The 15,570-nt window shown below is 44.1% G+C and overlaps 1 protein-coding gene across 1 annotated transcript in view; it reads left to right on the forward strand.

The window, feature by feature from the left end:
• Positions 1–10,557, forward strand: part of SHISAL1 (shisa like 1) — a 163,470-nt gene extending 152,913 nt beyond the window's left edge. The window contains exon 5 of the mRNA XM_088478377.1: positions 8,372–10,557. Coding sequence (XP_088334503.1) covers position 8,372 — 1 coding nt within the window. The 3' untranslated portion in view covers positions 8,373–10,557. The remainder of the gene's footprint in view (positions 1–8,371) is intronic.
• Positions 10,558–15,570: the final 5,013 nt, after the last annotated feature.

Genomic DNA, 15,570 nt, shown 5'->3' on the forward strand with positions numbered 1-15,570 from the left:
AAACGCCTCAATCTGTCACTCAAACTACCGACCTGGCTGTGTTCAAGGAGAGAGACATTTCTGATCGTAGCGGCTAGCTTGCGCACGCGCATTGCGAACTTTACGCATGCGCAGTATAGCGAACATCGGTGGCGTACGACCGTGCGGCCGCTTCGACCGACTCTGAATGAGGTCCTTAAAGCAGTCTTGCCTACTCTCCAGGAAGTTGTGGGTCCGTAGAGTGGGGGGAGGGGCTAAATTATGCAAATTGTCATGGGCTTTCCCACAAATGGGGCGTGGTCTCATTGATGTCTGGGCCCCACCCCCAAAGCTGACAGCAGCAACCTCTCTCCGGGCTGTTCCCAGAGAGTATTTTTGGACAGTCAGTAAGTGTGATTTAGAGTTGCATGCATCTGTTTCAAAAGTGCAGGTGTAAAATGCGTTGCTGCACGTGCATAGAACTGCAGTGCTGGCATATGTAGAACTACCAGTGTTAACATACTCATGTATTCCAGAGCATTCAAGAATGTATAGAACTACAAGCGCCAGAATGCCCTGGCATCTAGTGTCTGCAAGGAACAGTAGTGTTGCCCTAAAAAAAAAAAAAAATACTGTTAAAAAACTACATACAGTGAAAAAAATATTTTATTTATATAAAGACTCCCCCATTCCCTATTTTACCAGGTTAATAATCACCTACATTCATGTTGGGGATTTTCGTCTTCCTTCCAGCTTTTAGCTCAAATGGAATAACACTAGGAAACCATACAAGCACATCGTACTGCTCCTCAATTTGAGCTGAGCCGCGATACTTTTCCGCATCCCGGACTTTTCGCCTACTTCGCCTGTTTTGTAGGCGGAAAAGTATCGCGCACGTGCCCGCTTTACCCCGTATTCAATTTGAAAGTAGGCGAAACTTGAACAGGTGGAAAGTACTGTCAGATTTGGGCAAATCAGCCTGACACCCCCCAAATGATGCTCTGAGATGGGGGTTCCCTATGGTACCCTCCGATTTGGCTTGCTGAAGGTATTTGGTGTTTTTAAACGAGCTCAATAGCTGCTAAATAGCGTTTTTCTATACATGGTGCAGAATAGCATTCAGGAGTATTTTTTCCAGAAAATAACTTATCCCAGAAAATTTGGGGTACTTGAAAATGGGGGTCAGCATATCTAGAAGTTGCTAAAGTGAAGTTGAAAAAATCGAGAAAAATCCACCTGCCGCAAGCCCCTGCAATCCAAAAAACACTTGGGGCAGACTTGGGGACCCCCCCAGAGACAAGTTCGCTAGTTTTTAACTTGGTCCCCCAACATTTTTTAAGTAAAGTAATTTTTTGGGGTGTTCTTAAGTGTTTTTTTTTTTTTTTTAATTTTGATGCAGTTTACCTTTGGGGGACTGTCTGAAGGCTGCAGGGGGGTTCTCGCAACGTTGCACCCCAAAACCCCAATTCTGCACTTTTTTCCTTCTCCTATTCATAGGCGAAACTTTTCCGCCTATTACATTGCATTGGCGGAAAGTCTTTCAAATTGAATACGGGATAGAAGCAAAACTGACATCATCGACGAAAAAGTATTGCGGATCCGGAATTTTCGCCTCAAATACGGGCCATAGGTGGAAAGTTCTGTCACTAACCAATACAGAGATGCCTCACTCTGATTGGTCAATAGCTGTACCTGCAGTGAACTAAATATATGCAATGTAGTTTTTATTGATATGTTTTAACAATTAACTACATTGTATTTTTTATTTAATTTTAATGATCTTAATAATATCAACAGGATAATTAATAGGCAGGTTGGTAAAGCTGTCGGACGACCGTTATTTTCGCCTTGGCTTTATAGTTATTTTCTGACTGCGGAACAAGCCTCATCGCCACCGGAAGTAACGCGAAGCCCAGTATTCAGCAGTCACAATTTTTTTTCTGTATTAAAGTTCTGGCGAGATGAAGGCGGTGTTAATGACTTTTTGGTGAATAATGGATTATATGCAAAAACTTATGTAAAGAAATCTTCAAGAGAGGAAACCTATTTGATCTGCAATAATTAAACTTGGAAAGAAGTAGATGGAGCCACCGAGGAATTATCTAGGGCATGGTGCTTATTTTTAAGGAAAAAGAGGAAATGACTCAGTAAAACAAACCTTATGTATATAGCAAGTACCAGTATCTAATCCTCATAATACACAAAATATTAAGAGCCTGATCCAAGCACTAAGTGCACACAATCACGGAGTTGAGTTATTATTTGCTACTGCGCATGCACAAAGTATTATGGAAACCCCTCCAGCGCCTGCATTACCCTGTATGTACGCACAAATGAGCTGCTGTATACAGGAACGCTGGTATCAGAGATGACAACGGAAAACCATGGGACATTCCTAGGTGGTGACTGGGAGGTGTCCTGAAGTGTACCCAGAAAATTCAGTGTCAGCGAAAGCGGCTACGTACTCCGATGCAGAGCCCCAGACACAGACGCCATGTTCCGGGGGAGACACTGCATTTGCCATAGGGCTGGTGCAAGTGCTGATGGTGCACCAATGGTGGGGCATCTTGCAGGGATGTATCTAAGGGTTCGAGCGCCCCTGGCAAAGTAAAGGACTGGCGCCCCTCATAGTTTCTGAATAATTACACTCTGTACTTATAATATCTCCCCAACAGCCCCCCCTTCTGTCTCCCCAGCCAGCCGCCATGTTTCATCAGCCAGAACCTTTTTCTGTTTCATCAGCCAGCCCCCTTCTGTCTCCACAGCCATCCCCCTTTTATCTCCCCAGCCAGCCCCCCTTCTATCTCCCCAGACATCCCCCTTCTACAGTATCTCCCCACCCACCCTCCTTCTGTCTCCCCAGCCAGCCCCCTTCTGTCTCCCCAGCCGTCCTCCTTTTATCTCCTCAGCAAGCCCTCTTCTGTCTCCCCAGCCAACCCCACTTCTATCTCCCCAGACATCCCCCTTCTGCAGTATCTCCCCACCCATCCTCCTTCGGTCTCCCCAGCAACCCCCCTTCTATCTCCCCAGACATCCCCCTTCTACAGTATTTCCCCACCCATCCTCCTTCGGTCTCCCCAGCAACCCCCCTTCTGCCTCCCCAGCCAGCCCCCTTCTGTCTCCCCAGCCAGCCCCCTTCTGTCTCCCCAGCCATTCCCCTTTTATCTCCTCAGCCAACCCTCTTCTGTCTCCCCAGCCAGCCCCCCTTCTATCTCCCCAGACATCCCCCTTCTACCTCCCCAGACATCCCCCTTCTACAGTATCTCCCCACCCATCCTCCTTCGGTCTCCCCAGCAACCCCCCTTCTATCACCACAGCCAGCCCCCTTCTGTCTCCTCAGCCATTCCCCTTTAATCTCCTCAGCCAACCCTCTTCTGTCTCCCCAGCTAGCCCCCCTTCTATCTCCCCAGACATCCCCCTTCTACAGTATCTCCCCACCCATCCTCCTTCGGTCTCCACAACAAGCCCCCTTCTGTCTCCTCAGCATCCCCCTTTTATTTCCCCAGCCAGTCCCCTTCTGTCTCCCCATCCAGCCCCCCTTCTATCTCCCCAGACATCCCCCTTCCGGGTAGCGCCACCCCCCCTCGGACGGTGCCCCTGGCGAGTGCCGTCCTGGCCAATGGGTAGATACGCCCTGGCATCTTGAGTAACCGGAGGTATAACACCATGGAGCAATGCTAAAACTGGACGTCTCGGTGCTTGCACATTCAGGTGAACACTAATACCCAAGGGGAAGGCTGAAAGTAGCATTTGCATATTATCGCCGCTACGAATAATTGATTTTCAGAGCTTACCTAGCAAAATGCTTGGCCCGTCTATTGCATCATGCAACCTACTCAGCTTTCAGGCTCACAGTAATAAGGTTAGAAAGTCCCAGTTATGCAAATATTGGAGCTAGGACTTTAAACTGTTTTTATGTCAGCTAACAAAGCAGTGGCGTGACGCAATGGGTTGTGGGTGGCCCTGAGCACTGTGAGGAGCACTGCTAAATGCACACTTGTATATTCATAAGGCACCACAATCAACTTGGGTGTTGTGAACTAGTAATTATAGAGGTGGTTATTGTACCAACAGAGTAATATTGTTCGGTGCTATTAGCTGACTGAGGGACTATCGTGTCATTGCGGAGCCTTGTCTCCTGTGTCTCCCTGTCTGAGGTGAATACAAGCATATATGGCTTTGCCCTAGCCATGAATGCTGTGAAGAATTCTGACATTATGTTGGAGCCTCGTCTCTTACTTGGCATGATACAGAATATTTTAATGACTGCAGAGAGAACATCCAGGGCCTTTTATGTCACAGAGATGTAAATAAAACTGGAAAATAATAGAAAAAATATTTCACCAACCAGATAAAATGCTTCATAATGCAAAGTAAGCATACAGTATGACTTCAGTGAGGTTTTTATTCACTTTTAACTTCATTTTAACCGTAATGAGTAGCATAGGTATAGACAAACACAACATTGCCTCTAGTGCTCTCTAGTTACTGCCTGTGACTAGGAGGCGCATTTATCAACGAGTTTTATCATACGCAACGAGTTTGAAAACGTATGTGTATGATAAATGGTGCTCTAGCCAATCAGCTACTGCAATCTGTTTGAAAAATGACAGTTGGGAGCTGATTGGCTGGAGCACTCATATCATATGATAAGACTCATTAATAAAATGGACCCTAATTGTACCCTATGGAACTGATTGGACCTATTGCCGATGTTCCCGTAGCTGGGTGAATTCTTTGCAATTGCGCAGGCGCGAAAATCCCTAAAAACGTCTACGAAGGCGCTGTAGTGATCGAGACACATAGTATCAGTAATGTTTTTTCTGTTGAGTTCCTGGGTGGTGACGGCTCAATTTAATGGGTGTCAGTGAAATCGGTGGCGTGCACAAATGCACAGGCACAGACATAAGAGCGATACAATCACTTTGCATTACTGGGGCCCACACTTCAGCAATCAATTGTGGCAATGATTGTGTAAAAAGAAATGTATTGCCGATTCCGACCAATAAGTGATCGTAATTAGTGAATCAGGTTGTCCAACCTGGCGGATTTCACCGAACAATCGATTGTAACTATCCACCGATTTGCCGAACGTTACTTATATTTTACTAGTAAAATGGCACTTTCGACGATTCGCAGATCTGATCTTTGTATGAAAATGATCTGCAGATCATTGAAAAATATCGGCAGTATATGGGTCGCATATTGGAGAATTGTTAAATCGGTGGAAAAAAAACGCAGAATCTGTGAATCGTGTTTATGTATTTGTTGATGTATGGTCCCCATAACTTTATATGGCTTGGTAGGAAGCCCAGGATCAGACGATCACGCTTAGCAAAACCCACCAAGCCCGGAGGTTTGGATTTATTCATTTTTGGACAATATTATGGTGCGGTCCAGCTACGCCGTGTTTTTTTTATGGCACGTTGAAATTAATTGGTGTAAAAACAATGGGTGGACATTGAGGAGAGGATGCCCTTCTGCAGATCACACCGACCGTCTTAGCATGGATCACCGGACGACACGAACCCTCCTCTTCATATTCCATTTCCACTATTCAATATACATTAGAGATTTGCAACAAATTTCTTCTGCATTAAAAAAAAAAATTGATTGACCCTTCCCCTCTTGCCCCATTGGGGAGACACCCACTCTTTCCTATGTGAAATGCAGGTGAATTTGGTCCATAGTGGATATCACCTGATTACACATCCTGGGAGACTTTGCTCCGCAGTCTTATTCCAAGGTGCATGAGATATACAGTATGCGCTTCCCTCTGCTCTGTAACTCTAGGGATTCAGTGCAAACTAAAACCGCCAGACATCGATGGCTCATGTCTGGACCCTTATTTCTAAAAATTTCTTTTAGACCTAATCTCAAATATTGCTCCTACTCCCCTGACTTTGTACTCTCTCGTTATGCTCTTCTGTCACTCTTCACGTGTTCTTCTGCATATTTGGTATATTGCCTCCAAGAAGTATATCATCAGCCTACCTAATGATAGGGTCAAACATTTTGATAAAATTTGTGAAACCTGATACTCCTTCACCAATTCCCCCCATTTTGGGAACCATCTCGATGACTTATTTTAGTCTTTTCAGCTGGTTTGATGCCCATATCTTACCCCTTGCCCCAGTGCGATTATTCTCTCCCCTATAAGCCTGGCCTTACAAAATTTTGAAAACTCTTAGAACTTCACATTTCGTTTTGTTCACCTTAACTGGCTGCCGCCAGTGACCGGCTTATCAGCACCTTATCAGCTTCTATTCCCTCACTAGGCAGTAGTGATTCGGCTGCTATTACATTTATACATATTGTTTGTTTGGCTCTATTGTCCCTTATTGTTGCCTCCATAGCTGGTGTTCTTCTGCATACGTTGCATTGTGTCTTGTATTGACCTGTTTGCATCCAATTTTGTTATATATAAATATGTTCTCTCCGCAATGTAGCAAAACAGTATTACCAAGGCAAATTAGCTGTTGTCCCAGCAATACTGGCCTAGGTTAGTCGTTCTTTTCTGGTCCATCTTCTGACCTATCCAACTGGTCTGACAGTGTCTCTACCTCTGACACATCCGTCCCTCTACATCTACTGTCTGCTGGGGTCCAGCAAGGCCCTGTTCTTGTGTCTATTCTCTTCTCACTCTACACCTCTTCTCTTTTCTTGCTCATCGACCTTCCGCACCACCTCTACGATGAGGACACCCAAACCTACCTCTCTTCCCCGACATCTCCCTTCTCGTGTATTTTTTTCCCATCAATCATCTATTCCCACTTCAAATCATTCTTCATGATGCCCTTCCTCTCTCCCTGCTCTAGATCTGCTGCACTGCTTTGTAAGTCCCTACACTGACTCAACATGTCGGACCGAATCCAATTGAAATGACTCACCCTTACCTACAAAGACCTCAACAATGCCATCCCTTCATACATCTGTAACCTTATCATGTAATACTCCCCATCACATTCAAAACCTCGATTATGTTAGATGCAAAATCAGAGCAGGTATTGCGATGGTACACGTACCACAGGCGTCACCATGGAATGGCAGAAGCTGAGCTTCCAATTTTTGATTTATCTGGTGAAAGGGTGAAAAAAAGGTACATAACCAGTTTTTAGCCCCCTAATAAAACAGACCCTACATTTTATTGTCTCTTTTTATCATTCTCTCACCTTCTCACAGTTAGATCAACGATAGATGTCCCACCAGTCTAAACCGCTTGGAGAAGTCATCTCACTAGATGGTCTCACCCAGTTGGAGAGATTCCGAAGTCCAATCAATCTTCCATTTCATTTAACATATAATCTCATCAAATGCAGACTACCACATGCAAGACTGCTGGGCCAGTATTTATGAGGACTCCGCCTATCAGTCCACTAGCAGATTAATCTGTTCCGTTGTCATGGATTTTGGATCAGTGTACCAAAGGAAAACGTATTCCTGTTTTTGCATGTGGCCCAAACGGGCTGATTCACAGTTGGGAGCGTCAAAAAAGAACAAGTAACTTTGCACCTTGGTAAAGCCATGTTGCACTGCAGGTGCAGCAGATGCATTGGCATAGCTTTAGTGGGTGTAGGTCTTGTCATTTCTATGAGGCCCGGAGGCTTAAGGGGCCCCTGGATCCAGGTTTTATACTGTAGGTGTGTACCAATTCCTGGATTTGCCTTCTAAGCATTTGGGATCAACCCATTGACCAGCCTGAATGGGGAATCACTCCATTTTCAGTTAGAGGTGTGTGTAGTGGATGTTATAATGGTAAGGGGGGGCACTACAATGTGCCGGACACTGTAATGTGGTATAATATGAACTGGAGGCCACTGTAATGTGGTATAGTATGAACTGGAGGGCACTGTAATGTGGTATAATATGAACTGGAGAGCACTGTAATGTTACATGATATGAACTTTGGCACTGTACTGTGACACACTCTGAAGTGGAGGCACCATGGTGTGGCATAAAATTACCTGGGGGCACTGTAATGTGGCATCAATGTGGCACAATATGAACTGGGGACACTGTATGCCATAATGTGAATTATGTATGTACTGTCAGCACTACAATGTGACATAATGTAAACTAGGGCACTACTATGGGCATGACATTAACTATGGCACTACTGGTGCTGAGGAGAGGTGTCACTCTAAAAGCTTCGGGACAGGGGCCCCTTCAAAATGTTGCTATGGGGCGCACAAAGGTCTGGCTACTCCCCTGGGCTGATGTAAAATATGCAGAGAGAATTACAGTTGAGAGGGGCGTGTCCTAGCTCAAATCTAAATTTCTTAAAGGCAGATTCCACTTAAATAATCCACTTTGTTATGAAAGTCGCCTGTCTTTGGTCCTTGTCTGAGCGATAGTCACATTCCATAATCGGCAATCAATGAACCTCTAAGTAACTTCTTGATTTATTTTGCAGAATAACTACAGTGCCTAAAGATGGGAGAAGATTATCACCCCGGTGAAAGCCTGTATTAGGATTGTCAATCATGACGGGAGGATGACCGGTGTCGAAGGACATTTATGATTGTGACACATGAGTTCGGCGAGATAGACTTCCGCAGCCATCGGGGTGAACTTTCTAGCTGTTTGTAAGCAATATTTTTATCTCTAGTGTGAGAAGATTATTTTTAAAATGGACTGGTCGATACTTATAACAAAGAAGAGATGGACAATGTAAGCTTGCCCTGCAAGGCCGTATGTGAAACCTACAGGAAAAGATTGGGACCATTCGATAAAGCAATGGCGGGTACTGATAACCCGCCTTTTCTGTTCATTCGTCGTCATGTACCTAGTCTCTGTGTCAGGCTAATAGGTGTGAGCTGGCCACCGTACCAAAAAAAATATTTTATATGAGGTAACATACCCCTAATGTAATTTCTAAGTGCTTTTACACGATATTCTGCAGCAACTTATCATATCCTTATACTCATATCCTACAGGACGCAATGTTTACTAAAATACGTACAGTAAGTGCTACTAATACATTATTACATAGTCATCACTACTCCAAAGCAGCGATGACATCATCACTTAGAATTATAAGTGATGACATCAATGCTGGCCTATTATACAAATATTATTTACGGCAGTCTCTCTCTCTCTCTCTCTCTCTCTCTCTCTTTCTCTTTAATCAGTGAAGACTTTTGTTGATTCTGTGTATTTCAAGATGGAGTAATGTAATATGTGCATTCCAATGGAAAGTTCTATTATAAGGAATGGGCTGGGGAGCACTAAATTAAAATCCACTTCTGGGTCCTGCCCATTACCTTACTAGTTCCCCCCATTTACAGCCATTTGTCTATAAACAAATCCAATTTCGTAAAGCCACAGCTACTTCATCTGCAAGTCTTTTCTAGTTTTCCTATTACTTCAACTAGGGTTGTCCATCAAAGGTTTTACCATCGTTGGTCAATGGTTTCTAACCATCCACAGGAAACCATTGATGGTTCGAGCCTGCCCCTAATGGAAAGAAACAGAGACCACGTTTGCACTCAAGAAAGGAGACACGGAAAATAACCCTTAGACCCCCGTCATTGATTGGTTAAACTATCACCACTGGGAGCAGACCATTGATGGTTGTCAACCATCCATCGTCAATGGACAACCATAACAGCTAAGGGCATAGTTGGTTAGTTCACCACTAAATCAGGCCCACAGTACAGTACATCTACTGTTGTCTTGACCACAGCTGGAAAGCACAGGTTTGATGTCATTTAGTTCTACAGTATATTGGATAGATGTACTAAAACTTCTTAAAAGGAAAAATTAACATATTACCATAGCAACGGATTGGATTCTAGCTAACATTTTCAATGATGTATCTGATAAATCATAACTAGAATCTATAGTTGCTATGGTCAACACCTCTGCTTATCCTATTTAGAAGTTTCAGTTAATCTACCACATGCCTCCAGTAGTGGTTCTCGCGTTCCTGTGTTTGAACTCCAATTACACTGTATAAAACCACAAGTGCCCTGATTAATACGGTGGTAAGAAGATTTGCTGTACTGCAAATAGAATATTTACAGAGTAAATCCACTTTTGATATTAATGGGGCACATATATCAACAACTGATTGCCACAATTCCCTGTTCTGCCGGGGTCGGGGAAACGTGGTTATTCAACATGTTGGACAATCTCGATTCCCCGATCCCAATTCGAAAACAGTCGGAATTGGCAAGTCGGGGATTTTTTACATGTTGAATTTCCCTGATCCGCAAATGTGTCGCCAATTATCGGTGGGCGCTGATCATCAGATCGTGGATTGGCAGAACGGGTAATCGGGCCTGTAGATGTATTGGTCACATAACATTTGTGTTGTCAGTATGGTGTCCATTAGCACATTCCACCAAAGGCTGGAGGGAAGGATGTTGTAATGTGCTCACTCCTGTGAGTGTTTAATAAGAAACCGTTATGTCCTAATTCAAAATGGCTGCATCCGCTATCAGGTAATATTCTATTATAGCTCTCCTTATAAATATATGTTTCCCACATTGGGTGCATTATTCTATCGCTGTCCTCTCCAGGATTAATTTAGGTAATAAATTGATATAATTGGCGTTCTGTACTTTCTGCCTAGAAAATAAATTGTAGTACTTTCAAGTTTGCATCTTTGACATTTTTTTGTCACCTACAGGCACCAGTGGCAGCCATTTTGTGATCTTAAAAAATATATACAGGTATACAGCCTAGCCACTGAGGCATGAGACACAAATAATTGGAACAGACAATGGCCCTCATTCAGAGCCGCTCGTTAGCGGCAGTACGCTCGTTCCGAGCGATGTTTGCACATCTGCGCATGCGTACGCTTTTTAGTACGCATGCGCGAACCAGTCAGTGCGGCCGAAAATCCTTTGTACGCTATATAGCGAGTGCCTGCTATTTTGAGTGACAGAATGAGGCGTATGTGGGTGGTAACAGGGGAAGGTGCTTGAAAATGGGGAGTGGAGATCCGAACGCAGGCGTGCTTAAAGGTCAAAACGGGCGTTTTATGGGTGTGTATATTTAAAACAGCAGCGTCATTGACCACGTCACTGGGTTATTTTATAGCCAGAACTGCACGCAAATTTGTGGTAGCAAACACCAACCACAAGAATAGCGAGCAGTTCATACGCTGGTCGATGTACTCGATTAATCTAATAAATAGCGGACATGACGTAGGATGCGTGCGGCCAGGGGGCGTATTTAACAAATAAACGAGCGTATGTTCGTTCGTTCAGACTTAGAGGTGTGAACACACTGCAATGTGCGTACGGATCATTTAAATAGCCACCCCTTGTTTTTAAACGAACGACCGCAAATAGCGTCCGGCTCTGAATGAGGGCCAATATTCTCTATTTATTCAGTGCATCTCATCAGCTTTATACAAGGGATCCCTTGTAAACATTGCACTTAGGTGCCACCAATCAGCAATTAGCTTGTATCTATCTAGGTCAAGTCAGACAATGAAAGCAAGTTTCTGATTGGATGCTCTGATTTAGTACAAATGTTGCACTTTTTATTAGTATTATGCTTCTATTTTATTTATAAGACAACACAAGGTTTCCGTAATGCCGTAGAAGGGGGATAAAACTGACAAGGGGAGAGGGCCCTGCTCGCACCAGCTTCCAATGTCTACTGTAAATCCAGTGTTAGAAAGTGAGACCTTCAGGAGGCAGGTATTATTGTAATGGATACTATGGGCTCTATGTATTAATGTACATAGAGCCCTAGTGCCTCATTTATGGTGCAGAGGATTTTACTGAAGGGAAAAGGCCGGCACAGTAGGCAAGTACTCATCTTTCGGTTGGTTATAGGGATGGCCATCGGTGGGGTACCCATGGATGGTTACCATCGATGGTCCCACTGGTGATTACCATCGTTGGCACAAAAATCATCTATGGTGAACCATCTATAGTTTCCACCCCCTCGATGGCCAACGCTGCTGAGCTAGGCTGGCCAATCAAAAATGGGGGTGGGGCTTAGCAGCCACCGTGGGCGGGGCTTAGCACGTCCTGTCAAGGAGGGGGGAAAAACCTCGGTTCCCACTCATCCATCAATGGCAGATAACCATTGGTTCCATCGATGGCAAAACTAGTTAATATTGGACGGCTACCATCAATGTTTTGAAATCATCGATGGCCCATGGTCATCCCTAGTTGGTTGTTGTTGTAACTTGTTGCTCTTTCCTCCACATTTGCCTTGATATATGGACTTCTATATTTATACATAGTTTTTATCCTATCAAATCATGAGAAATCAGTGGCACCTTTATTTCACATGTCTCATTGGTACCTTTAGATCCTCGTTTACAGAGTGTACTGGATGCACTGCGCAGAACAACCGATGGGGCATGATTTTCGCCATCTCTAAGCTGACGCAGCAACAAGTCCTCTCATGAAGCGAAAATACCCCCTGACAATACAAAACCTCTGCCCCTTTATCTTACAGTATATTATTAATCTTGCTCAGGAAAATGTAATCTCATTATCACCTTTTTTGTATGGCTCAGGAACCTAGGCACACAGGTACGCCTACAGTGCGCTCTGCAAGGAACGCCCACATCCTCCCAGCTCATTCCATCAGCCTGTGCAAGCCTCTCTTCCTCTGCAAAGGCAGCCATCTTGCAACACACACACCTGTTCTATGCCGGAAAGCTACACGCACTTGTGCAAATGGAGGCCCACAACTACCACAGAGAAGTTTGTGCTGCGTCTGTGACGGTTTATTTTTGTGATGTTGAAATACGTTAGTTTATGTATATATTTGTGCTTTCTCCTGTAAAAAGGAGGCTCTCTGAGCTGTAATCTACATGAATATTAGTTCAGTCCACAAACTGTCTGTCTCCACTGTGGGCAGCCAAGTGTACTATATGGAATTACACTGTGATGTTCATATGGCATTGGAAAATAACAATGACTTACCATGAAGCAACATGCTTGGACAATATTCTCATGTCTTTATTAGATTTTGGTACTGGAAAAAAGAGATGGTCATCGACCATCGATGGTTAACAACCATCAATGGTTTTACCATCCATGGCAAAGATCTGATGGTTCTCCACCATCAATGGCTGTGAGGCGTGAGGCAGCAATGGATTTTTTTCTTGATGCGGGAGACACTGAGCATAACCCAGCCCTTGGTAACCTGCTAAGCCCTGCACCCTTTCCTGATTGGTCAGCCACCTGCCGTTCCTCACAGAGGTGTTGCCCATCAATGGGTGCAAAACTATCAATAGTTCCCAACTGTGGTTTCATTCCCTCAACGTCAACCCCCGATAGCCATCTATTACTGGAAAATGGAAGATAATTTTACTAGACCTTCACTCTTTTCATAACCTCATAATCAGTGGAGTTTAGTGAACAGACAAGCAACTCACACACACACACTAACACAGGGGGAGATGTATCAAAGAATGAAGAAGTGGACAAGTGTCAAAGTTACCCATAGCAACCAATCAGCTTCTACCTATCATTTTATAGAAACTGAAAGTACTTGATAAAAGCTAGCTAGGAGCTGATTGGTTGCTATGGGCAACTTCTCCAATTGTCCCCAACTCTTTAGAAGGTTTGATATATTTCCCCTTTAGGGCCATATTGTATGTGGAGCAAAAAGCCATTATCGGCAAACTTTTTTCGCCGATGACGTCATTTTCACCGTTTTCACTTTTCCCCTTATTCAATTTCAAAGACTTTTCGCAGGTGCGAAAAGTCTTTGCAAAAATCCAGGGAAAAGTTTTCACCATAGAATAGGTGGCGAAAATAAGTGCAGAATTGGGGTTTTGGGGTACAAACTAAAAAAATGTACCCTGCACCCCTTGGACTGTCCTCCAAAGGTATTATGTGTCCAAAAAAAATGTAAAAAGTTCCACAGGACACCCCAAAAAATGTACTTTCGTTTTGGGGACAAAAAAAAAAAATTGGGGGACAAACTTTTAAACTAGCGAAATAGACTGTGGGGGGCGCGTCACCAAGTATGCCCCAGGTATTTTTTTGATTGCGGTTGGTAACGGCAGGTGGATTTTTAACGATTTTTAAAAGTTTACTTAAGGGACTTAAAAATATGCCTGCACCTATTTTCATGTACCCCAAATTTGATGGGACTAGTTATGCTATTCTTCACCACTTTCTCAATATTGAGACCGTTTAAAGACCCCAAATACCTTTAACAGGGCTATTCAGGAGTACCCATAGTGATCCCCCAGTGCATCTTTTAGGGGATGACAGGCTGATTTCCCCAAAAATGACAGGACTTTTCGCTAATTACTTTTTCGCCGGGTCCCGTTTTCGCCTATTTGAAATTGAATACGCGAGCACACGCCCGATACTTTTTCGCCCAGAAAAGCTTTGAGGACGGCGAAAAGTCTGGCAACGGACTTTTCGTCTCAAATTGAATATGGCCCTTAGACTCCAACATTAGTAATAAAACCCAAAAGGTATTCATGTACTGCCAGCAATGGATAAAGTACATGAAACATTTCTATATATTGCGTTCGCTTTTATGGGGATATTTATGAATTTTGTTACTTCTGTCAGGATCAGGATACCCCTCCCCACACTCTACATTTTGGGAATCAGGACATATACACGCTGCCTCAAAAATTAAGCGTAATAATTTTTTAAATGTTCGGCGTACCTACAACTTTCAAAGTTTAAGGTCACCACAAATTTCCCTCCCATCCCATTAAATACTTTCATGCAGTTGATTATTCAGGGGAGGGAAGAGGCATTGAGAACAGCCTTGCCCATTGTACGCACGTGTGGCCTTACTTTCCCTAGAATATGGCAATTTGCTCTTCGCAATGCAGTGACACACCCATCACAAGGAGCCCACGCCCACATGACAAGGTGGCCACACCCCCACTCACAGTGTCCCAATGACAAAAATCTATGTTCAGAGGTATACAGCTCTGATTCACAGAACCAACCTATTTGCCAGTACTTTGCAGTGAAAGGGCCCTCAACATTACATATAAAGGGAGTCCTTCTTTCTTGTTGATAGGTATGTTTCTTTCTTGGACGATTTGTAGTAAAGAAAGATTTAAGTTTATTCATATATTCTCGTCTTTCAAAACTTATATAGAAAAACTGTTTTATAGCAAGGCATGTTTAGACCAATATTACATTACAATTATAGGGGGTATATTTACTAAAGTGCAGGTTTTTAGAAGTGTTGTTTCCCAAAGCAACCAATCAGATTCTACCTATTAGCTTCTAGAAGGTGCTAGATAAATGTCAAGTAGAATCTGATCGGTTGCTATGGGCAACATCTCCACTTCTAAAAACCCGCACATTAGTAAATATCCCATACTTGCTGACATTCAGCTCCCTTCTTCCGGGAGGGAGCTGAATGTCTGAGCACAGCGGGGGGCATGGCCGGGTTATGATGCTGCTTTGGGGGCGGGTCCACACGATCGCGTCATCGTGGCTCCGGCCCCTCTTCACAATGCCGAAAATATTGGCATTGTGAAGCAGGAGGCGGGGACACGATTCAGCGCAAATCGCGTCACTGGCCCCCTCCGCTGCGGGGGTTTCTGTAAGTAACGTGGGGGTCAGGCAGCAGCCGGGAGGCTTGCCTGCCTTTCCGGGGGGGTCGGGAGCGGTACCCGATATTCGGGAGGCTCCCGACCAAATCGGG

The sequence above is a fragment of the Taudactylus pleione genome, unplaced genomic scaffold, assembly GCF_031769625.1.
Source record: "Taudactylus pleione unplaced genomic scaffold, aTauple2 ptg000212l, whole genome shotgun sequence".
NCBI classification, from domain to species: Eukaryota; Metazoa; Chordata; class Amphibia; order Anura; family Myobatrachidae; genus Taudactylus; species Taudactylus pleione.